The sequence below is a fragment of the Nelumbo nucifera genome, chromosome 6, assembly GCF_055504915.1.
Source record: "Nelumbo nucifera cultivar China Antique chromosome 6, China Antique-T2T, whole genome shotgun sequence".
In the NCBI taxonomy this organism is placed as follows: Eukaryota; Viridiplantae; Streptophyta; class Magnoliopsida; order Proteales; family Nelumbonaceae; genus Nelumbo; species Nelumbo nucifera.
In genome coordinates, this window is record NC_142654.1 from 21,454,338 (window position 1) to 21,478,696 (window position 24,359).

Here is a 24,359-nt window from a genome sequence, read left to right on the forward strand (position 1 = left end):
TAAGTACGCTGCAACCCAATGTAGAATTCTGAATGACAGTCCCCCATAGTCTACTAATAGCCCCTCTTATGAACTGCATACTGTCTGTGAATTTGGATCAATTTACAAGCAGGATTCATCCCCGTCATTCTCCCCCAAGGATACGTTTGTTTGGGGTGGAAAATGGAACCGGGGTAAACTTTACACCTAGGATCGGTTTTACATTAGTTCGGAAAGAGTAATTTTACACCATAAATCAGTGTAAAATTTCATTTTTATTTTTTTTACACCGATAATTGATGTAATATATACATCGAAATTATTGATGTAAACGTCTCTTTCTTCCTTCCTGTCGCTCTCTTCTTTTTCCCTCCTTTTTCTTCCTCCCTGCAGTGGCAGATCTGAACCCACCTCCTCTTCCATTCTCTCTCTTTCTCTCACGATGTAATATATACATCGAAATTATGGATGTAAACGTTTCTTAATTCCTTTTTGTCGCTCTCTTCCTCTTGCCCTCTTCTTCTCTCTTCTTCTTCCCCCCTTTTTCTTCCTCCCTTCAGCGACAGATCTGAACCCACCTCTTTCATTTTCTCTCTCTCTCTCTTCTCCTTTTTTCTTCACTGTTTCACCGATAATCGATGTAATATATACATAGTCGTTCTCATGATTCTGCTTTCTCTCAAGATCTAAACCCTCAAGACAAATGGTTTCACTGATCATGTCACGTTTTAGGGAAGCCCGAACCGATGGACTTAATGAAGCTTTTAGTGTTTTCTTCCTTGTATGCACTCCAACTGAAGAGATGAAGAAACTTGTTTCGGAGAGCTACGATCTTGTCGAATCGATTTCTCTCTCTCTCTCTCTCTTTTCCTTCTCTCTTCTTCTTCTTTGCCCCTTTTTCTTTCTCTGTTCCATCACCGCCGCTGCATGGTTACAATGGAAGATCTGAACCCACCTCCAACCTTTCTCTCACCATTTTCTCTCTTTCGTTCTTTCTCTCTCGCTTCTCCTCCATTTTCTTCTTCTTCTTCTTCCCCTGCTTCCCTCCTCTGTAGATCATCTTCTCCTCCTCTGCACAATCTCACCGAATTTAAACCTTGACAACCAAACATGGTCGATGTAGATTGTCTTCTCCTTCCCCAAACTTGAGAACATCCATTCCAGGTTCTTCCGTGTTGCCATGCTCGCACTGAATTTTAGAGCAGAGCAGAGTGTGAGAGTAAAGCAGAGTTTCAGAGCAGAGTTTCACTTTTATATCGGAACAACCAAACAACATGAGAGAAAATTTCTAAAATACCCGGGTTCAATTTTCCAAAATACCCGGGTTCAATTTTCCATCAATCACTAAACCGGAATCAAATTTTTCATCGGTGTAAATTTGAACTTACACTTAAAACAAATAAGTTAGAATGATTGGGCTTCAGGGCCTTAGAGCAATACAAAGAGCCTCTAACACGTGCATTTTTGAGATATGCCTGTTTCAATCATATACATGCGTAGAAACTGTTGTATGCCAATATGTTTAGTTAGTATCAGTTATCGTGCCAATCACACCCTTGGTGCTTGCTTTTTTCACGAGCCAAAAAAGCTAGATTCATGGGAAAGCTTCTTATCTGAATTAACTAGAAAATCATAGTTTAAAATTTTAAAAGATGGATCATGTCAATAATCATATTTTTAGCATAAAATAAAAGAGAGTACAACTATATATGTTTGGGTTGATATAAAATAAGATAGAAACAGAAAATTCGAAGTAAAGTTCTTAGCTTATAATTTTCGTTATTTATTAATTACTTTCTATTATACCATACAAGACAATAAGAGTATAAGATTAAGCTGAATCAAATGACTTTTTGTATCTCTTGTCAAAAATCACAGCAATAAGATTTTGTACCAAGGTTTTGGACAGTCGGATTGTTCATTTGTTCGGTTTCAAAATTGGTTAGGTACCGGTTATATGTGTCACCCTCAAACCATTATTTTTTCCTGAATGCTTTAACTTCGTGGTATACCCACCACTGATAAAATACATGGATCCCATACTGAGGTTGAATAATTTTGGGGCCATGTATTTTATGATGACTGATTTGCAGTGTTATAATTGGTTTTACAGCCTTCTCGTTATAATTGGTTTTACAGCCTGCTCAACTACTATTGCATTCTGCTAAGTACAGTATCGTCTTGGTGCATTTCTCAGCTTGCGCCTATCTTGCTACAGGATCGTCGGAGGTTTTCAGTAAGCAATGGTCATCACAGCGTCACTTAGGGTTTCGTTTCCGTGTATTCCTACTGTTAAACCACGACAGAATTTCACAACTGAGAGGTCGATTCTAATGGACAATGGTCGCATGGCTCTTGGGTCCTCACAAATCATTCGAGCACAGCAGGTGCGCGACGCCCTTTCAAACTCCACCCAAGTCAGCTGGGCTTCGTTCCTTTTTGATTTATGGTCACGGTTTCAGTTGATAAGCCTTGAGTTAAAACCGTTGATTCTTATTCGAACATAAATTTATTTTTTTGGAGTATTATTTGATTTTTGAGGTGCTTGGATTGGCTTTTTATAAGTTATTTAGATGTTTTATTCAATGATGAAAGAAAAAAAGATCTTTTGGATTAAGTTCTGATGACAACTACGAAGTTCTTACTTATAGAGCTCTAATCACCGTTGCAGATATTGTTCTCTGTGTAACTATAGAATATTCCCAACTACATGGGTCGGCTACATGAATCCTGTTTCACCATTCCGTTAACTTTAATGCCATATCCATTGTTAAATTATGAGTATTACTTTTATCAATTTATTTCTGGGTCATATTAATTATTGGAATTTGGAAATGCGTAGAGCCGCCTCTCCGTGCTGTACAAAATCAAGGTGATTTGTTTGGAGATGCTCAATGATATAAACCACTTAATCCAACTAACCAAATGGTTTAAATTTTCATTTGGCTAAAGTTATATTGATGCCTATCTTTTAAGCAGTTATATTGTTTTCCTCCCTACACCTATTTCTGCCCTGAAGAAGGGTCCTGCAACTGATTCATACTGTCCAGCCTTCTAATGGGGTGTCCAGTTGATAATATCTATCCATTTTTTAATTATATAACCCATATGATGCCTACACAAGAAGGCTTATTTTGAAAATGTGGCTTTCTTTTGAGCTGGTTTGTTCCCTTAGATAAAGGACTGGGGAAGGAATTTGGAGAATCCTTTTGACCCGCAAACTAAATTACCATGTTAAAGATTTTTAAGTCATTTAGGGAAGGTCAGTATACAACCTGGCTAATGTATGTATATATGAATGCATATGTATATAATAACTTCACCAAGGCCTAGAACTTAGCCCTTATTTGTTTGCACTAGTCATGGACAAATTGGCTTAACATATTCAGGAGGAGGTCCCATGGTGCATGTTATTTACTGATGGCATGGCTTAAAAAAAAATACTGATGGCATAGTATTAATTGATGAAACTAAAGAAGGATTAAATGTGAAATTAGATTTATAGATAAGTACCTTAGAAACAGGAGGTTTAAAATAAGTAGGATTAAAACAGAATTCATGCAATGTAAATTTAATAATAGTGGGAGCGAAAGTTAGGGTATAGTTAGGATTGGAGACTGAGAGATATTTCAATATGAGCTCTTCCATTACCTTGGTTTTACAATCCACAACAAAGCAGAGATTGAGGAGGATGTAGCCAACTAGCCTGTAGAATTAAAGCAAGATGGGAAAAATGGAGGGTGCATTTGGAGTCTTATGTGATGGGAGAATACCACTTAGGCTAAAAGGAAAATTTTATAAAATGGTTATGAGGTCAGCAATGTTCTATGGAGCAGAGTGTTGGATGGTCAAGAAACATCCCCAAAAAATGAGTGTAGCAGAAATATAATTGATGAGATGGATGAGTAGGAAAGCTGGAAAGTATAGGATTAGAGTAAAATGGTCTGGGCACATGTAGAGAAGAACATCTACAATACCAGTAAGAAATGATTTGTTATAAATTGAAGGGGCCAAAAGAGCTAGGGGCAGACCAAGAAGGATATGGGTTTAGGTAGTGATTTAAGAATCCATAATATAACAATGGATATGACACTGAATATTATTAATTTTTCTTATTCTTTTAATATTTATTCCTTGATATTCTTAAGAAAACTAATGAGTTTTATTTATTTGAAAGAAAGAGAAAGCAGTACAACTCCTTGCCTCCTTACCCTTTCCAAGGAGAAGGAAGGAAAGGTGATCACTGTCCTAGAACCGACCAGATAATGCCCTAAAACAGTATCATATGATGTTACTCCAAGTTAAGAAGATCCAAGTAGATATGTTGTTTATTAATATTTACTCCTTTTCTCACTAGGCTATCTGCCAATGTATTATCTGTTCTTGGTATCCATCCAAACAAGTGGTTTAAGCTGGTTGTCAAGATTTTCCTTCTCTCCTAGGAGATTCTTTGAGTCCATGGACATTTGAATTGAACTTGTATAATCCTGTTTGAGAGGCCCCTTCTGTCCAAAACTGAGCCATATCCTATATTCCTACCTTCAGACCATGTACTCAAGCTCTTTCTTCTCTAGTCGAGCCCCCATGTCCTTTTGACCCTGAAAACATCATGTAAATTTCACCAATTCCATGTCTAAATGCCCCACAATCCCTAATGACCCTGAAGTGCCTAAGGAACAGCCATTAAAATTGAATTTGGATATTCTCGAAGTGTAGGCTTCCATTTGTTTAATGCTGGGGATCCATCAAGCTGTTCTTTAGTGAACACTCGGTGTTTCAGTGAGGTCAAAGCTAGAGTCGTGAAAGTTCTTGGTTTCTGTTTTTGATAATGTTTAAGACAAAAGAATAAAACCTTGTATACATGATTTTCAAAAAGACACTGCTGAAAAATTTCAAAATATGTTAAAATTCAGATCAAGTAAGAAAACTGATAATTTTCCACAGGCAGGAATTGCAGACAAATATACCATAAAGTTAATGGTGCTTGTTTGAACCCATTCAATTTATTATAGAAATTAGAAAAGGAATTCCTAGTAAATGGAAAGAAAATAATACCTTGATTGTAATAATGAGTTAGTAGACAAGGCTACTTATGCCCTTTGAAAAGAAAACATTTCTAACTCTTAATTAGAGATAATCCTTCTTTATAAGAAATGCGTTTTACCCGAATCAGTAAGCAAAATTAATTCTTGATAAATCATTTAAGTGGTTCTAAAATTATATTATATTTCATTTGTGTTGGTAGTCAGCGTCAAAGGATGGAAATTCTACACTTCCTCCAATGGTTGATTCCAAAGCTAATGCACTTGAGATCAAGGAATGGGAAGCAGGAAGACTTATAGATGAAATAGCTTCTAGTCAGGGTATCAGAATTAGGAGACGGCCACCCACTGGACCCCCTATGCATTATGTGGGCCCCTTTGAGTTCCGGTTGCAGAATGAGGGCAATACTCCTCGTAACATTCTAGAGGAAATAATATGGAACAAGGACATTGAAGTATCAGAAGTATGTTTATGCTCCGTTTCATATTTTTCTTTTTCCATTATAATGTGATGGATTCACCCCTTACATTCCTTAAACTTTTTTTTTTTAATTTCCAGTTAAAAGAAAGAAAGCCATTATCTCTTCTGAAGAAATCTCTTGAGAATGCTCCGCCTGTTAGAGATTTTGTTGGTGCATTGAAGGCATCTCATATGCGAACTGATTTACCAGCTCTAATAGCTGAAGTAAAGAAGGCTTCTCCAAGCAGAGGCATATTGAGAGAGGATTTTGATCCGGTAAATTTTCTATTTGTGTACGTGTCTCTACAGTGTTGCATGGGCTTTCCTAAATGGTTGAAGTGTCTGTGTTGGACACAAATTGGATTCTGACAATTCTTAGATTCTTATGGACATGCCCACAAGTCTGTGTTTTTCTGTCTTGCCAAAATCAGATTCCCAGACAATTTTTCTGTCTTGCAGTTGCACCAAATTTGTGCTGATTTGTGTTTCTACCTGATTATTTGGCAATCATTTGTCTCTGACTTCATGATCTGAAACAGATTCAAATAGCTGAAGCTTATGAGAAAGGAGGAGCTGCATGTCTTAGTGTTTTGACAGATGAGAAGTACTTTCAGGTACATTTGACTAATTGACATTTATGGGGTGGAGAGATGTAGTTTTTTTCTACTAACATCAATTGAAGAAAGGTTTTTTCGACTAATTGGCTCTTTCTTTTGTTTTTCTTTTCTTCACTAATGAAGGGAAGCTTTGAAAATTTAGAGGCAATACGGAATTCTGGAGTAAAGGTCTGCCCTGATAGATATGTCTTCTAATCTTTCTTATCAACACATATTATCTTTTAAATACAACCTTCTCACTTCGAAAAGTTATGTAGTGTCCTCTTCTCTGCAAAGAATTCATCATTGATGCCTGGCAAATTTATTATGCTCGGACAAAAGGGGCAGATGCAGTTCTTTTGATTGCTGCTGTATTGCCTGATCTTGACATAAGCTACATGACTAAGATATGCAAAATACTTGGCTTGGCTGCATTGGTGGAGGTCTGTTGATTGTTTTCCTGCCACATACTTTATTATTTTAGTAATTGCATTGTTTTCTTCACATTTCTTCTTTTTATACGTACCATTTCTACAGAAAAAGGAAAGAAAGATTCAATATTCTGTTTATTTAACATGGTTAGTGTGTAACTAATATCAAGTTTTAGTGAATTGAGGCCAAACTGACAGCAGCTACTCTTTGGTCCAAATAGACTGATTTTTTTTTTGTTCCTTTTAATGCTTCTAAGTAATTATTTGCAAGTCTTTATTGAAAAATGGAAAGTTGACAGACAATCTATTTGACTTTTCTGAAGAGATACAACATTATCATATTTGGTTTATTTATCTTCATTTGGGCCTATGTCTGTCATTTTCTATTTGCATTCCTTTTATGAAAGAAAAAGGTATTGCTCTTGCAGTGATTAATTGAATGCTATTGTTTGCATGGTTTTCTTTGTATTTTCTTTTTTTTTACCCTCTTAAGGTGCACAATGAAAGGGAAATGGATCGTGTTTTAGGAATTGACGGAGTGGAACTCATTGGCATCAACAACCGTGACCTTGGTAATCTCTCTCTCTCTCCCCCCTCCCTCTTTATCAATGGCTAGCTTTATGAAGTGGTTAAATCTTGGGTGTGGGAACACAGGATCTGTAGATAGGTCTGGGGCTCCTATAACTTGCCAAGTCTCCCTTGTTTTGAGCATTAAACCCACCGTCAGATTGGTCCTCCCTAGTAAATCAGCTACACCAAAAAATAGTATGCACAAAAGGTGTTATAATAATCTGATTCTACTGCATTTAATTGGATGAAGAAAAATTCCTTTTAAAGTTAAAAAGATGGCCTACAGATAATGCCCAAATTTTGTCTAAGAATCATCTTATTATGTTAGTTCTTGGTATTTCCAATCTTTCATTTAGGACCTATTCAGTGGTGGTCATGATTCTTAAAATATGAGACCGGTGAGAAGTGATGAGGCCCAATCCTTGTGGAATTCCACTTACCCAAACCTTGTCCTTGACTCCATGGTTTTTATTTTTCCAATCCAAACTTTTTCTTTAACAATGACATCATCATCATCATCATCCACGCCTTATCTCAACTATATGGGGTCGGCTACATGAATCCTATCTCGCCAATCCATTCTATTTAAAGCCATATCCATTATTAAATTATTAATGCTTAAATCATTTTTTACTACTTCTACCCATATCCTTTTTGGTCTACCCCTAGCTCTTCTAGCCTCTTCCACTTGTAAAAAATCACTTCTTCTAATTGGAGTTGTTGGTAGTCTTCTATGCACATGATCAAACTATCTTAGTCTACTCTCCCTCATTTTGTCACCTATTGGAGCTAATCCTAGGTTTCTATGGATGGTTTCATTCTTGGTCCTATCCTTCCTAGTTTTTCCGCTTATCCACCTTAGCATTCGCATTTTTGCCACACTCATTTTTTGAACATGTTGTTTCTTGATTGCCTAACACTCTCTTCCATACGACATAGTTGGCCTTACAACTTTATAGAATTTTCCTTTTAGTCTAAGAGGTATTCTCTTATCACACAAAAGTCTAGATGCATCCCTTCATTTTGCCCAACCTACTCTAATTCTTTGGGTGACATCCTCTCTATCTATCCCTTGTTATGAACTATTGAACCAAGGAATCGGAAATGGTCACATTGAGTAATATCTTGGTCCCCAATCCTAAGTGTCTCCTGATTTACACTCCTATTATTACTAAACTCACATGTCATATACTCTGTTTTAGTCCTATTTATTTTAAAATCTCTTGTTTTTAGGGAATTTGTTCATAGGTTTAATTTTGCATTTAATCCTTCATTAGTTTCATCAATTAAAACAATGCCATCTACAAACAACATGCACCACATAACTTCTTCCTGAATGTGTTTAGTCAATTCATCTATGATCAGTGCAAATAGATAAGTGCTAAGTGTTAAACCTTGGTGAAGAGTAGGGGTTGCCACAAGCCGAGCTTCTCACGAGCTATTCAAGCTCAGCTCGTGAAAAGCTTGGTTTGGCTCGGTTTAAACTGAGCTTCGAGCCGAGCATGAGCTTGATATATAGGCTCGTTTGCTAATTGAGCCTAGTGTAATAAATAAATAATTTTTTATTACATACATATACATATACAAAAACATATACATATATAAATATATATATATATAATAAATAATTTTTATTATATATAATAGTGTTTTTATTTTTATGTATAATAGTAAATATTTTTTATAATTCTTATTTTTTGTATGTAAAATAAAAACATTTTCATATGTATGTTTTTCGTTTTTTATATGTATTATAATAAATAATTTTTATAATTCTTAATTTTTTGTACGTAAAATAAAACATTTTTTTATATGTATACTTTTTATTCTTTAGAAAAAACTTGGCTTGTAGTTGAGCTCAAACTTGCGAGCTTTGAATCGAGCCGAGCTTGAGCTCAAGTCTCTAGCTCGAGTCTCTAGCTCGAATCGAGCTTGAGTCTCTAGCTCGAATCGAGCTCGAGCTCGAGCTCAAGCTCTATCCTAATTCAATTTCAGTGAGCCAAACTGGAATAGCCAAGTATTTGGCTCGGCTCGACTTGAATCCACCCCTAGTGAAGACACATCTTAATTGTAAAATTTGTAGTATCTCCTGTTGGTGTTCTAACATTGGTTGTTACCCCTTCATACATATCCTTAATTAGGTCTATATACCTATTTTGAAACCCTTTCTTTTCCAAGACCCACCATATTATCTCTCTAGGAACTCTATCATAAGTCTTTCTAGATCAATGTACACCATATGAAGATCTTTTTTCTTCTCTTTGAACGTTTCTATTAATCGTCTCAAAATTTATATAACTTCCATGGTTGGTCTCCTTGGCATAAAGCCAAACTATTCCCTAATACACTTGTTTCAAGTTGTAATCTTTGTTCAATTATTCTCTCCCAAAGTTTCAGTGTGGTTCATGAGAATTATTATATCTTTGTATATCACCTTTGTTCTTAAATATAGGCACCATTGTTATTTCTCTAATCATCATATATCTTTTCTTTTACTGTTTTATTATATAGCTTAGCGATAGCAACCCTACCTCTCCCATACCTTTTCACATTTCTATTAGACCTTATTAAGTGCCTCTTTTACTTCAAAAGGTCTAACTATATGAAGGTATGCATTATTTTTAACACTATTAGTATTGCTAGCTTTTCCTCTGTAGTCGTATGAGACTATTGACAGCCCAAGCTGTGGTGTATAATCAACAGGAAATTAAGAGGATGAGAGGAGAGAATGAGAGGAGAAAGAGAAAAGAAAAGAAGAAGATTTCGAAGGAAGGATTTCAGAAAAGAAGAGGATGCTTAATTTGCCGCCCTCCTCTTTCTATTTATATTAATTCTAAAGTAAGGATAAGACTGCTTACATGGCAAAATTAAAATCCTAATAAAAAACAACAATTAAAGTCTTAATAAAAGACTAACAACTAATTGTGGACTGACACTTAAATAACTAGTAGTTGTATACGAGTACAATAGAAAGAGGTGGGGACCACATCAGTGGTTTCTACACTCCCCCTCAAGTTGGGAATAGATGTTTGTCATTCCCAACTTGCATAGATCTGCTTCTAACTTCTTCTTTGAAATTGCCTTGGTGAGAAGATCAGTAAGCTGCATGTTGGAGCTGATATATGGAAGACAAACTTCTTGAGATGCAACCCTTTCCCTAATAAAATGTTGATCGACTTCAATGTGCTTGGTTCTGTCATGTTGTACCGGGTTATGAGCTATATTAATAGTAGCCTGATTATCACAGTACAACATTAGAGGTTTCTCATAGGTAATACCCAATTCATCAAACAATGATTTCAACCATAGTATTTTAGCCACACCATTTTCCATGGACCGATATTCAGCTTCAGCACTGGAACGAAAAACAACATTTTGTTTCTTACTCCTCCAAGAAACAAGGTTACCTCTTACAAAGGCACAATATCCAGAGGTAGACCTTCTTCTATCATCAATACAACCGGCCCAATCTGCATCTGTGTAAACTTCTATCTTCATGTGATTATTATCCTTAAATGGTACACCTCTGCTTGGACACCTCTTTAAATATGCTAATATCCTCTCAACAACAAGTAGGTGGGTAGTTCTGGGAGAGTGCATATACTGACTAACAACACTGACTGCATAGTTGATGTTTGGTTGTGTAAGACAAAGATATAGTAGTTTACCAACTAATCTTTGGAACATAGCTTTATCTTCAAGAAGCTCTCCACCTTCTGCACTAATATTGTGATTCTGTTCAATAGGTGTATCAACTGGCTTAACACCCAACTTTCCTGTTTCTTCTAACAAATCAAGGACATACTTCCTTTGAGAAACAAAGATTCCATGCTTGGACCGAGTACCTCAATACCCAAGAAATATCGTAGCTCTCCCAGGTCCTTTACCTCAAATTCTTGATGGAGAAGTTTCTTAAGAGACTCAATTATTTCGCTGTTATCATTTCCTGTTACTACAATGTCATCCACATATACAACAAGTAGAGTCAAGGAAGTATCCACTTTCTTAATAAACAAAGTGTGATCTGATTATGCCTGCACATAGCCAAACTTTTCAAGGGCTTGTCTAAATCTATCAAACCAAGCTTTGGGAGACTGTTTTAGTCCATGCAAAACTTTATTCAACCGACAAACCTTCTTACCTGTCTCTGTACTATAAAAAACAGGAGACAACTGCATGTACACTTCTTCTTGCAAGTCTCCATTGAGGAAGGCATTTTTAACATCCATTTGGAACAAGGGCCAAGAGTAACTGGCTGCAAGAGATAATAACACTTTGATAGTGGTCATTTTTGCTACTGGTGCAAAAATCTCCAAGTAATCTATAGCATAAGTCTAAGAAAATCCCTTTGCAACTAACCGGGCCTTATACCTTTCAATGGAACCATCAACATTATGTTTCACAGTAAACATCCATCTACATTCAACTGTTTCTTCCCTTTGGGTTGATCAACTAGCTCCCAAGTATTGTTTCTCAGAAGGGCATCCATTTCTACCTTCATTGCATCTTTCCACTCAGGAATGGTCAGGGCTTCCTGTACTGTTCTGGGAATGGGAATATCAACAATTGATGTAAGAAAGGACTTATAAGAGGGAGATAGGTGATCATAGGACAAGAATTGTGAGATACAATGGGCTGTCGATGAGGTGCAACGACGTTTTCCTTTACGAATTGCAATGGGAAGGTCAAGGTCATTCAATGGAAGTGAGGGCTCAGAAGATGGAGAAGGCTCAACAGCAGAAGTCTCATCTGTAATGGGAGCTGGAAGAGATGTAGTACCTGGATCTAGATCTTCAGAAGGAATTGGGGCTGGCCTAGACTGCTGATGACCGAAATCAACCTGCCTCCATTGTCTGTGATAAACTCTCAAATCCCGACATTTTTGACAACCCTCCCCATTACACCCCTCTTCACTCAATGGAATAGGTAAAGGGACTTTTGATGTGTTAACCCCAACCATACTACTCTCCCCCTAAGAAGAAACCCTAGAGTAATAAGGTACATCCTCAAAGAAAGTAACAACCATGGATACAAATTTCTGTCCTGAAGTAGGTTCGTAGTAGCAATATCCCTTTTGAGTTTGTGCATAACCAAGGAAAATACATTTTGAGGCTTTAGGGTCAAATTTGGAATAGTGAGGGCCAAGAGTTTGCACGAAGCAGGTACAACCAAAGGTTTTAAGAGGGATAGAAAACAACTCTTTATCAGGATATAAAAGAGTGAATGGAGGTTTCATGTCAAGAACCCGTGAAGGAATTCAGTTGATGAGATACACAGCTGTGAGAATGGCATCTCCCCAGAAATGTATTGGCACATTGGAGTTGAATATGATACTTCTAGCTACTTCCAATATGTGCCTATTCTTTCTCTTAGCCACCCTATTCTGCTGAGGGGTATGAGGGCAGGTACTTTGATGGATAATCTCATGGTCAAGAAAATAAGAGGCTAGTGATGTTTTAAAGTATTCTCTCGCATTATCGGATCTGAAAATTTTGATTTTTACCCCAAACTGGGTTAAAATCATCTGATGAAAGGTCTGGGTTAGGGTAGGGACCTCATCTCGAGAACGCATCAAGTAGACCCAAGAAAACCGGGTGTAGTCATCAACAAACAACAAGAAGTATCTGTACCCCCCCATAGCAGTGATGTGATATGGTCCCCAAACATCGGTATGCACAATGTCGAAAGGAACACTACTTCTCTTATTACTTAATGAATAGGTTGTTCTACAATGCTTTGCAAGCTCACAACTTTCACATTTTAAACTGGACATCTGGGTAGATTCAAATAAACTAGGAAACAAGATTTTCAAAGACCTAAAGGATAAATGACCCAACCGGTTATGCCAAGGCATGACTTGACCAATAGACTGAGAAACAAAAGACCCTCTAACTTCACTACCGTCCCATTGTGAACTTCCTCCAAGTAGATAGATTCCATTTGTCTCACGGCCAGTCCCAATCACCTTCCTTGTCTCCAAGTCTTGAAAAACACATCGATCAGGAAAAAAGGTTACTGAGCAATTCTGGTTTTTAGTAATGTTGCTAACTGAAAGTAAATTGGTGCTAAGTTTAGGAACATACAGAATAGAAGACAGGGAAATGGCACTAAACAACTTGGTGTCTCCCTTGCCAGAAATGGGAACAAGTGATCCATCAGCAATAGACACCTTGTCTTTACCAGAGGATAAGTGATAGGTAGTAAATAGTGAAGGCAAACCGGTCATATGATCAGATGCACCTGAGTCTATTACCCAACAATGTTCAGTGTTACCTGGAGCTGAAGCATGATAAGCTGAGGCCCGTGTACCTGAATGAGCAAATGCTGAGGTGGGAGGAGCCGATGTTGTGACTGGCTAAGAGGATGATGCTGAATTACCAACCTCCTTTTCCAATTGAGTCAAGGCAGCTCGGACAGCAGCTAGAGTGTCTAGTGGTGCTGCTTTTGTGCTTGATGAGGTTGCACAATCAGTAGTAACAATTGTATTAGCATTCCCCTTTTTGTTCTTGAGTTTTGTGGGAACTAGATGAGGATGTAGCTTCCAACAGGTTTCTTTGGTATGCTTAGGTTTTTTGCAATGTTCACATATTAGGTCATTCTTGTCTTCCTTCTTCATATCTCTCTCTTTATCCCCCCCAAACTTGGGTTTAGTTGCTGCCAAGGCTGATTCAAGTGGCGAGTGCTGTAACATAACTTTCCTTCTACTTTTTTCAATGTGCACTAGAGAGTAAACTTGTGATAGAGTCACACTGTCTCTTGTTAGAAGTTGTTGTCTCAGAATGTCATACTCAGAATTCAGACCAGCTAGAAACTCAAATACCCTATTGGTTTCAACCTGCTTTCTGTAGGTTTGTGCATCCTTCTGGCTTTCCCACTCAATTGTTTCTAAGTGATCAATCTCATGCCACAAGGATTTCAAGGTGGAAAAATAAACCAAGACTGGCTTCTCTCCTTGCTTAAGGTTATTCACCTTACATTTTAACTCATAGGCCCTAGCAACATTGAGGGGCTGGGAGTAGGTTTCTTTCATGATATCCCAAATTTCTTTAGCTGTTTTTGCTCATAAATAATTTCAGCTGATATGTGGTTGCATGGAGTTACACAGCCATGTCATAACCAAATAGTTCTCCTGAACCCATTTGGTATATATTTGGTCATCCTTGGCTGGTTCCTTGACATCTCCTAGTAAATAACTTAGCTTTCCTCTACCCTCAATAGCCATCATGGCTGATTGGGCCCATTCTAGGTATGCTACCAACACCACCAGCCCCTAAATAGTGTTCCCCTTGGCTCTTAAACTCCATTCTTTGTCAAGAAAAGATTAACAAATGCCTTTTGTATCACTGAGACTGGATAATTACACCCAGAATTTGCTATCAGCCGAACCTACTTTATCCTTCTAGGTCGGCAATCCACCCAAAAAAGATAACCTTCCAAGTACAACTTAGAGTGCAGGGCTGAGAGTGCAAGGCTGAAACTAACTGCAGCTCTAGAATTGGCGACAGTCAAGAAACTAGAATCTTGAACCTAGAACCAATCAAAGGTCAAGAAACAAGCCAAGAACACAACCAGTTCAGCCGCACCTCTTAAAGTAACCAAAAAACTATTCTTTTAATGTATCAAGAACAGTTCAGGAGGAAAAAACTTTCAGTTGAACCTTTGAAATATCCAGAAAAGGTAATCCTTTTAATAGAAAAGATTGACTTACTTCAGCAAAGCTCTGGCCGCAACCTTCAAAGATAAGTCTGAACCCTAATCTTGAGGGTTCTTCCTTCTGACTTTCTGGCCGCAACCTTCAAAAACAAGTCTGAACCCTAATCTTGAGGGTTCTTCCTTTTGACTCTTCCTGATTGCTGGTCATCCTCTGATGCTTCACCAACAATCTCCAAGACTCAGCCGGTGATCCCTTTTGCTGGAAATTTTCCAACCCTAGGAAATTCTTATGCAGCCGGCCATGTCAGACTATCATAAGATTTCCTAGGTTGGCTCTGATACCATGTAGTCGTATGAGACTACTGACAGCCCAAGCTATGGTGTATAATCAACAGGAAATTAAGAGGATGAGAGGAGAGCATGAGAGGAGAAAGAGAAAAGAAGAGAAGAAGATTTCGAAGGAAGGATTTCAGAAAAGAAGAGGATGCTTAATCTTCCACCCCCCTCTTTCTATTTATATTAATTCTGAAGTAAGGATAAGACTGCTTACATGGCAAAATCGTAATAAAAGACAACAATTAAAGTCCTAATAAAAGGCTAAAAGACAAGACTAAAGTCCTAATAAGAGACTAACAACTAATTGTGGACTGACACTTAAATAACTAGTAGTTGTACACGAGTACAATAGAAAGAGGTGGGGACCACATCAGTGGTTTCTACATCCTCCATTAGCACCCTCTCCCTGTTGTTCATTTAATAATTTTTCAAAACATTTTTTCCATCTTTATTTAATTTCCTCATCTTTTACCAAGTCTCTTTGATTTCCATCTTTAATGCACCTAGGGACCTAACATGGTTTAGATCTTTGCCTCTCCTTTCTCTCAGCTTGCTAGTTTATAAATTCCTTTTCCTCCCTCTTTAGTGCCTAATTTATGGTAAAACTCATCACAGGCCCTACATTTAGCTTCACTCACTTCCTTTTTAACTTCTTATCTTATGGTTTTATATTTTTCCCAATTTTTTGCATTTTTAGTTTTTTGCCATTCATGCTCATTTTAATCTGATTATATTTTGAACATCTTTATTCCACCACCAAGTTCCTTTAGTACTTTTCCATTTTCCTTTAAATTCTCCTAAGACATCCTTTGCTACTTTATTTATGTTGTTTTCCATTTCAAGCCAAATATCATTAATCTTTTCATCTAAATTTCAATTCCCTTCTATTATCAACATGTTTCTAAATTGAACTAGCTTTTCTCCTTTTAGGTTTTCCCACCTAACTCTTGGACACCTATCTCTCTTCCATTTCCTATTGAGCACATCTACCACCACTAATCTATGTTGTGTTGTTAAGCTTTCTACTGGAATAGCTTTGCAATCTTTACACATCATTCATTTGGTTTTCTTAGCAAGGATAAAATCTATTTGACTTATGTTTGATCCATTTTTAAATATTATTAAGTATTCATCCTTCTTTTGCAAAAAAAAAAAGTGTTTAAAATTGCCATATCACAATGATATCTGGGGTTTATTTTCTTTTGGAATTTTTTTAGCTATCTTCTTTTATGATGGTTGTGTCCAAACAATTGAAGCTTTTTTAGTTAGATAAACTTCCAAATATGCATTACCATACTTTATTCATTCCTTACTTAACCTTATTTTAGAAATATATATAGCTGGATTTTCAACACATTCCACTGCTCTTTTAGGTATTGACATGAGGGAATGAATACCATGTATCATATGCCATCCACTGATAACATACACTAACATTTTAGATGTGTACCTCTCTCCATTTAGTTGTCACATTGACAATTAAACTTTTTGTTTGGCTTATCCACAGAAACATTTGAGGTTGACATTAGCAACACAAAGAAACTTCTTGAGGGAGAGCGTGGCAAATTGATCCGGCAGAAAGACATAATTGTAAGTAATCTTTTCACCCATATCATTATTATCTTAAGGTATAGCAAATTTATCTCCCTTATTTTCCTTCAGTTTTTTGAAATTTTTGGGTGGGTAAAGGTTACAAGTATTGTTATGTTTTGTGTTACCATGGGATTTGATTTTTGTTATTCTTGACTCTTCAGGTGGTTGGGGAATCTGGGCTGTTTACTCCAGCTGACATAGCTTATGTACAAGAAGCTGGAGTTAAAGCGGTAAGACAACAAAACTGTATATTGATTGTGAGTATTGATTGTTTCAGAGCTCCAAATGGCAATACCTGTTTTGGTGCTAGCTGTGAAAACCTGATCTGGACAGAAAACTGTTGAGACTAGCAAGTCATACTTCAGTGGTTTGACTGTTAGTATATAAAACCATGATTACAGAAGTAAAAGATTGAAACAGAAAATGACATAGAAAATTAAAATCACCGAATTGTCAATAATTGCTCTACAATTTTCAGGTAGTTTTGGCTATGGAAAAATTGAGGACTAACCTCGACTGCTTCAGCCTTCAGGAACCCATTTGACGATGCAACTATTGAACCATCAAGCAGGGTCCAGTTTTCTACCATTTCTGGCCCTCCTGAGGATCCAACACATTGATGTGATTTTTTCAAGATGAAACCAGAGATGCCTCCTGATCTGCATGTTACTTTTACCTTTGATAAACGATTATGTGGTCTTAATTTTCTCTTGAGAGAAGAAACATATCCCCGATAAGCATTTTGGTGTGTTCATATTGCATGTCTGAGATTGCTTTGGCTTGGTAGATCACGGCATGCATAATGCATATGCATGGTATGCCCATATCACTATCTGTATCCAATGTTACACCAGTTCATGTGTTGTATATCCTTTGCAGATTTATGCTTGTATGCATATAAATGCTTGTGTGGTTGCATTTCTGTATTTGAGACAGAGATACATTTTAGTAGTTCTAATTGAATTTTCAATGTTGTCTTTGTAGGTTTTGGTTGGGGAGTCAATTGTTAAACAAAAAGATCCAGGTTTAGGAATAACTGGACTATTTGGCAAAGATATATCTTCATGAGTACTATCAACTGCCTGCACCATTTTTGTTTTCCTTATTTTCCTTTTCTTTATTCTGGCTTTGTGGAAATATAAACTGTTATATTTAATTTTTTTTGATAGGTTATAAACTGTTATATCTATTGAACTCTGAAAAAAGTAATTTAATTACCATTATGTTGAATTCACTTGTATTTATAGTTGGGAGGCTTCAAAAAAACCAAAAGAAAATTGTACTTGTAGTTGGGATGTTCTTTATGCCATATCCATGAGGTTGAAGGTTTGATCACCTAATCTGGTATAACTTCTTTAAAGTTCACACCATCACCTTGATTTGGTTTTGATAAGGTGACTACTGCACCAGTCATGTTATTCTGGGTTATGTCATTCATGTATGGATATATAAGATCATGGCAGAAACAAAATTTAGAATATAAGATCGTGGAATTGATATTTGAATTGCTTTAAGATAGAATCTACCACTAGTTCTGGCTGATTCTAGCTGCTTCTACTCAAATCAACTTAAACAAAAAACTGAGATTATGAACTCTATCAAGGGTAAATAGATTTGGTTCTTGTTACAGTTAGCCGAATGAGGGGTAGATTAGTCTTTTCCGTCAGTTTAAGTTATGTGCTTATGTGGCAGTTCTAATTAGACTTCCTGTCCCATACTTAAGTGGGGGCTGTTTAGTCATTGTACTTAAATTAAACTCCTAATCTATATTATGGTCGACTGGTAGGGTTTAGGCTACCAAGTTCGACCGATTTCTTCTTCTTCTTCTTCTTCTTCTTCTTCTTCTGCTCTTCCTCCTTCACTTTCTTCTAGTTCGAACTGTTGAAGCCACTGAACAAACATGGTATCAGAGCAGGACGTTGCTCTCTAAGTCTGCTCCTCTCTGATCGTGACTCTCTTTTTTTTTCTGGACTGAGAATGGAGAACACAGACTCGACCTAGGTCTGAGAACACTTTGGTCCTTCTTCCTCTGCTCAGAACTTGATTGCTTTTCAAGAAAATAACTTCAAAATTAAGTGGATGGTTGACTGAAGCTCTCCATCGAGGTTGGTTTCTTTTTTTTTTATGTTGTTGGTATTTCTAGGTTGAAAAGCTTCAAAATCTGCTTGGACTGATCAGAACCTAAAGAACTAGGTTGTTTGTAGCCTTGGTTCTTGGCAAAAAGGTCCAAGAACAGGCTGTGTTTACAGTGACCGAGTAATATAAGGGTATGTTTGCCCTTTTGTGTGGGTCTGTAGATTCAAATCTGTAAGGTTTTGAAACCTTTGTTGGTCACGAGTGACCTGAATTGACTGACAGAATACTGCAGTGGTAGTAGTTGATGGTTTTGGACTTGTATTGCCTTTGAAAAGCTCAAATAGACCTGTACCATGTGTGACGGCTATGGTCGTATGGTGGTGCTTGTGATGCTCACCCTCTATTGAGCAGCTTCAAGAGGGCTCGTATGTGGTTAGTGAGTTGCTGAGTTACTGTCATTGTGATTTATGGTTCTATGTAATTAGTAGTGGTGTGAACAAGAACAAAAAGTTTGTGTTTTTGTGCTAGAAGGAATGGCCGAATTGTCTACATCAATTTTCTGCCTTGTTGCTGTCTGAATGTTGGTTTACCTTTTGTTCTTTAATCTGAATGGTGGTTTATATAGTGGTGATTGATTGTGACTGGTTGTGAACCTATTATTTGTGTTTGGAGACTGCTGTAGTGTCTAGAACATTAAATTCCTGACAGTAGTACTTGGTTGGTGACTGGGTATTCAACATCAGAAGTAGCATCGGGAGGGCATCATGGCAGCAACTGGAGATGGTTGTAGTGATCAGAAAACTACTGTAGTGATTCCCTCTGACTATTTGGGTGTATAGATGACTTCAATTAAATTTAATGGTGAGAATTATGTGCCATGAGCCAAGTCGGTGGAAGTTTTTCTCAAGGCAAAGAGGAAAGTGAAGCATGTGAAGGAAGATAAACTATCAGTTGACTCTTCAGGGTTTGATGATTGGGAACAGGAAGATGCCCAAATCATGACATGGTTATGGAATAGTATGGAACCCAAAATAAGTGCCAATTTTATGTTCTTAGATACAACTAAGGGCATATGGGAACATGCTAAGAAGCTTTATTTTGGGTAGGATAATATTGCGAGGGTATATCAGCTCTATCAGGAGTATTTTGATCCGCAACAAGGGAATAAAACCCTAGAAGAGTACTATGCCATTGTGAAAAACCTCATAAATGAATTAAATGTCTCTTATCCCCTAACTTCGGATGTTAAGGTTCAGCAACAACAAAGGGAGCAACTGGATGTCACTAGGTTCTTAGTGGGGCTGAAATCAGAATACGAACTAGTTAGAGCCCAAATATTGGGTGGCTTTACTCTTCTTACACTTGAGGAAGTATTTGCAAGGCTTTGTAAGATCTCTTTGGATTCTATAGAGAGTACCACACCGTCTGACAAATCAGGACTTGTGGCAGCCAGAAGAGGTGGACATGGTACTAGAGGGGGAGGACATGGATCTCGAGGAGGTTGTGGTGGTTCCATGTTTGGCCGTGGTGGTGGTTCCATGTTTGGCCGTGGTGGTGGTTGTGACTCAGGGGGAGGCCATGGTAAAGGAAAAGGTAACTCTACTAGGAAGTATACCCATTGTGGCAGGGAAGGACATTCAGTGAATTTTTGTTATGATCTCCATGGCCCACCTTTTACATGGGCTAATCATGCAGTAGCTGGTGGGGTTGATGTCAGTGATAACCAACAGCTAGATCTCACACCTTCCACATTTACATTTGTTTTCGGGAAGGAGATGATGAGTGTACCGCGCGATGAGTATGAGAGGTTCCTTTAGGCTACTTCACAACATACTACAACCACCCTTGCTCACTCAGGTATAGCTTGTTTGGCATCCAAACCCTCTCCCTGTATTATTGACTCTAGAGCCTCTATCACATGACCGGGACTCCAAGTGTATTCTCTTCCCTTGAAACTTTCACATCTCAAACTATCTCCCTTGTCAACGATTTCTCTTCTCCCATATGTGGTGTTGGTAATGTTGACACGACATCTCTTTCATTATCATCTGTTCTTATATGTACCTAAATTTCCATTCAATCTTATGTTGACACGACATCTCTTTATTACATTTTCCCTTCATTTTGTGTTTTTCAGGATCTCAAGACTGGGAAGAAGATTGGTGGAGGGCATGAAGTCGATGGATTGTATTATCTTGACGATGGTGGATCGTCAGTTGAACTTTAGACTTCCCTCACTCCTCTACAATGGCATTGTCGGTTGGGACATCCATCCCTCAAAGCACTCAAGATACTGGTTCCGTCTTTGAGTCATTTGTCGTCTTTACAGTGTGAGTCATGTCAATATGGGAAACACCATCAGTTTTCCTTCAGTCCTAGAATTGATAGTCGTATGTTGAGTCCTTTTGCTTTAGTTCATTCAAATGTTTGGGGTCCGATTAAAATAGAGTCTTATAATGGTTACAAGTATTTTGTCACTTTTATTAATGATTGTTCAAGGATGACATTGATTTATTTAATGAAAGAAAGGAGTGAATTATTTTTCATTTTTAAAAAATTCCATGCTGAAATATGTACGCAATTTGGTGTTCCAATCAAAGTTCTTCGTTCAGATAATGGTCATGAATAGTTCCTCACTTCTTTTCAACAGTGTTTAGAACAACATGGCATCATTCATTAAACTTCATGTGCATCCACCCCTCAGCAAAGTGGGGTGGCCGAACGAGAGAACCGTCATCTCTTTGAAACTGCTCGGTCTATTCTTCATCATACGAGTGTTCCTAAACGATTTTAGAGTGACACTGTGCTTACTGCTTGTTTCCTTATTAATCGGATGCTCTCCTTCGTCCTTCATGGTCGGTTTCCCTTTTCTATTTTGTTCCCCACCTTGTCTCCCTTTCCATTAACACCCCGAGTCTTTGGCTATGTGTGCTTTGTTCATAATCTGAGTCCTAGGTTAGACAAGTTGGATGCACGCTCTATTAAGTGTATCTTTCTTGGCTACTCTTGGACCCAGAAAGGGTATAAATGTTACAATCCCATTACTCGGAAGTTCTATGTCTGTCTTGATGTTACTTTTTTCGAGTCCGTTCCATTCTTCTCAGGACCTGAAATTTCGTTATCCCCACCTTCGCTTCCTCTCCCTCTTCCAGTCCGTGATCCCGTTTTGGTTGTTCCAGTTGGGGCTGAACTTTCATCTCCTCTAGTGCAGATTCCTACTAAACGACCACCGATCCGGTACGTGTATGCTCGTCGACAGACACCGGCACCTCCTCTGACTTTTACCTTGTCTATGGATCTTGTTGTTGCTCTTGTCCCAGAATCTTCCGAGCTTGATCTTCCCATTGCTTTACGGAAAGGTAAACGTAGTTGTACCCTACATCCCATTTCTAATTTTGTTTTAGTCTCTCACATTTCCGTTTTACATCGACAGTTTGTTTCTCTATTGTCATCTATCTCTATACCTAAGGATGTTCAGGAGGCTCTTACTTCACCCGGGTGGCGTCAAGCAACGGAGGAGGAATTCTCTGCTCTTAAGTGTACTCACATGTGGAAACTCACCACTCTTCTTCCAGGTAAGCATGTTGTGGGTTGTAAATGGGTGTATATTGTTAAATACTTGCCGGATGGCAGTGTGGAGCGTTTGAAGACTCGACTTCTTGTTAAAGGTTATTTTCAGTTGTATGGGGTGGACTATACGGAGACCTTCTCTCCAGTGGCAAAGATTAGCTTAGTCTGTGTCTTAATTTCCCTGGCAATTAGGTATATATGGAGCAACCACCTGGGTTTGTTGCTCTGGGGGAGGATGGTAAGGTATGTAGACTAAATTGATTGATTGTAGAAGAAAAAACCCCATCAGATTACAGAAAAAATAATAAAAGTTCCACAAAATTGACGGTGCCTCAGTTTTGATAAAAACAGTTTGATTCTGCTATTTCCCCCTTTTCTTGGGGTCTCCAGCCCTAAAATTTTGAAGTATCATTCATGGATACATGAATTTGAAAAATCTAGAAATCTAACCTCAAACCTCAATTGGAAAACTAACTAGCATTCAACATAAATAGGATTTTATTTTTATTCATGCCTGATCAAAATGAAAACCTAACTTTTGATTTAGAAGGAAAAATATAAGGAAAAAAAGCATTGTCAAATTACCAACGGAAGAGTTTTTCTTAACCTGAAATGGGAATAACCTGAGATAGATAAAAAATTTGAGGAAAGTTTATCATATACCGATGAAGGTTTTTCCAAAGGTATGGGGGAAGGTGGATGATAGTGAGATAGATTAGGTTCTCTGTACTCCACTAACAGGCTTGCTCCAAATATTTTCCAAGTTGAAGCTTGACCTCTTTACAACTCTGGCACTAAGGTTAGAACACAGCCTGTATTCATTCTTAAATAAAAACCAACAAAGCAAAACGAAGCATGCTCATGCCTACCAAGAAAAAGGCAAAAATCATTAGGGTAAAAAACTGTCAGTAGCCCGTTGACACATGCAATTATTGAGCCACCAGCAAACCAAATGCAAAAAATAAAGACATTAAAGAAGCTGCCAAGAATCTAAGAAATCTCAATAAATCAACAGTTCTTATATCCCTTGCATTAATGATCAAAGTAGTCAACACACTTATCACAAACTCTAGCTTGCTATACTTGCAAACCTGCACTCTAAGGGGGCGTTCTACAATGTGAATTATTTTTATTATTGATGATTTTAAAAATAAATCAAAACCACTTGGTTTGAAAACAGATTGTTTCTTAATACAAAAAACATGTTCTTGGTTGTGTACGGTTCTTGTTTTCAAAACTGAAACAAAAAACATGTTCTTGAATTTGGTTATAAAAACATGTTCTTTTTTTGTCTTTAAATGGATATAAATATTAACTTAAAATGGAAATAATGTATAAGAAGGTGTTAGTTGGGTTGGCTGTTGTGTTAGCTGCTAAACAAAATCTTACTTAGTAGGGCCCTATTTTTATAAGAAGGTGGAGAAAATAGAGAGAAGTTGGAGATAATTTAGAAGTTCCTATAAATCAGGAGTATAAAAGGGTGGGGCTCTAGTGAAGGGAGAGGATAAATAGAAATTAAAGATAATTGAGAGAATATTGAGTCTTTTTTTGAAGATAAGGTTGGAGGAGAATATAGAGGGAAATTTGAGTATTTATTGGTTATTTGTAAAAATGACGTGAAATAAAAAAAATCAATAAGTTCAAAAAAAAGAAAAGAAAAGAAAAGTGTGCACTTCCTAGTTTCTAAATTCAACTGGAACCTTTTTTAGACTGTTTTTGAAAAATGGCAACATGAATTGAAATCAGCTCGCTTTTTTTTTCTTGTTAAGAATTAAAATCAAATCCTTTTCACTAGGAAAAAAGCTTTTTTTAGTTAATTGACTAAATGTACTCTTACTATTTAGAAATTGACTAAGACTACCCTACTGTTTCACAATTGACTAATTCTACTTGTCTGTTAGTATTTCATTAAAACCCATGTACACGTGAGACATATTACTCCCATCCTTCATCCGCTTCCTCTGACTGGCAACCCCTTTCTCCTCAGACCTCCAGTCTCCTCTCTCTTGCCTCTCTATTTTTCCTTCTCTTACCTAGGGTTGTGTAGATGTAA

General features: G+C 37.4%; 1 protein-coding gene across 6 annotated transcripts; it reads left to right on the forward strand.

The window, feature by feature from the left end:
* The first annotated feature begins 1,777 nt into the window (after positions 1–1,777).
* LOC104608382 (indole-3-glycerol phosphate synthase, chloroplastic-like) lies at positions 1,778–22,776 on the forward strand. 6 transcript variants are annotated; one of them, XR_016077487.1, is made up of 13 exons: positions 1,972–2,366; positions 5,225–5,485; positions 5,581–5,757; positions 6,021–6,095; positions 6,222–6,266; positions 6,356–6,520; positions 7,002–7,080; positions 16,575–16,657; positions 16,822–16,890; positions 17,186–17,475; positions 17,645–17,728; positions 20,874–22,095; positions 22,170–22,776. XR_016077487.1 is itself a non-coding variant. In XM_088890040.1 (11 exons), exons 1-10 carry the CDS (start codon positions 2,223–2,225, stop codon positions 17,726–17,728), a joined length of 1,182 nt encoding a protein of 393 aa, XP_088746166.1. In that variant the 5' UTR covers positions 1,974–2,222; the 3' UTR covers positions 20,874–22,776. The 6 variants fall into 6 exon arrangements, 2 of the variants coding, with proteins under 2 accessions (XP_088746166.1, XP_010272646.1); XR_016077488.1 differs by lacking the exons at positions 20,874–22,095; positions 22,170–22,776 and adding an exon at positions 1,778–1,925 and having other exon boundaries at positions 2,198–2,366; positions 17,645–17,969; XR_737085.3 differs by having other exon boundaries at positions 20,874–22,776.
* The last annotated feature ends 1,583 nt before the right edge of the window (positions 22,777–24,359 follow it).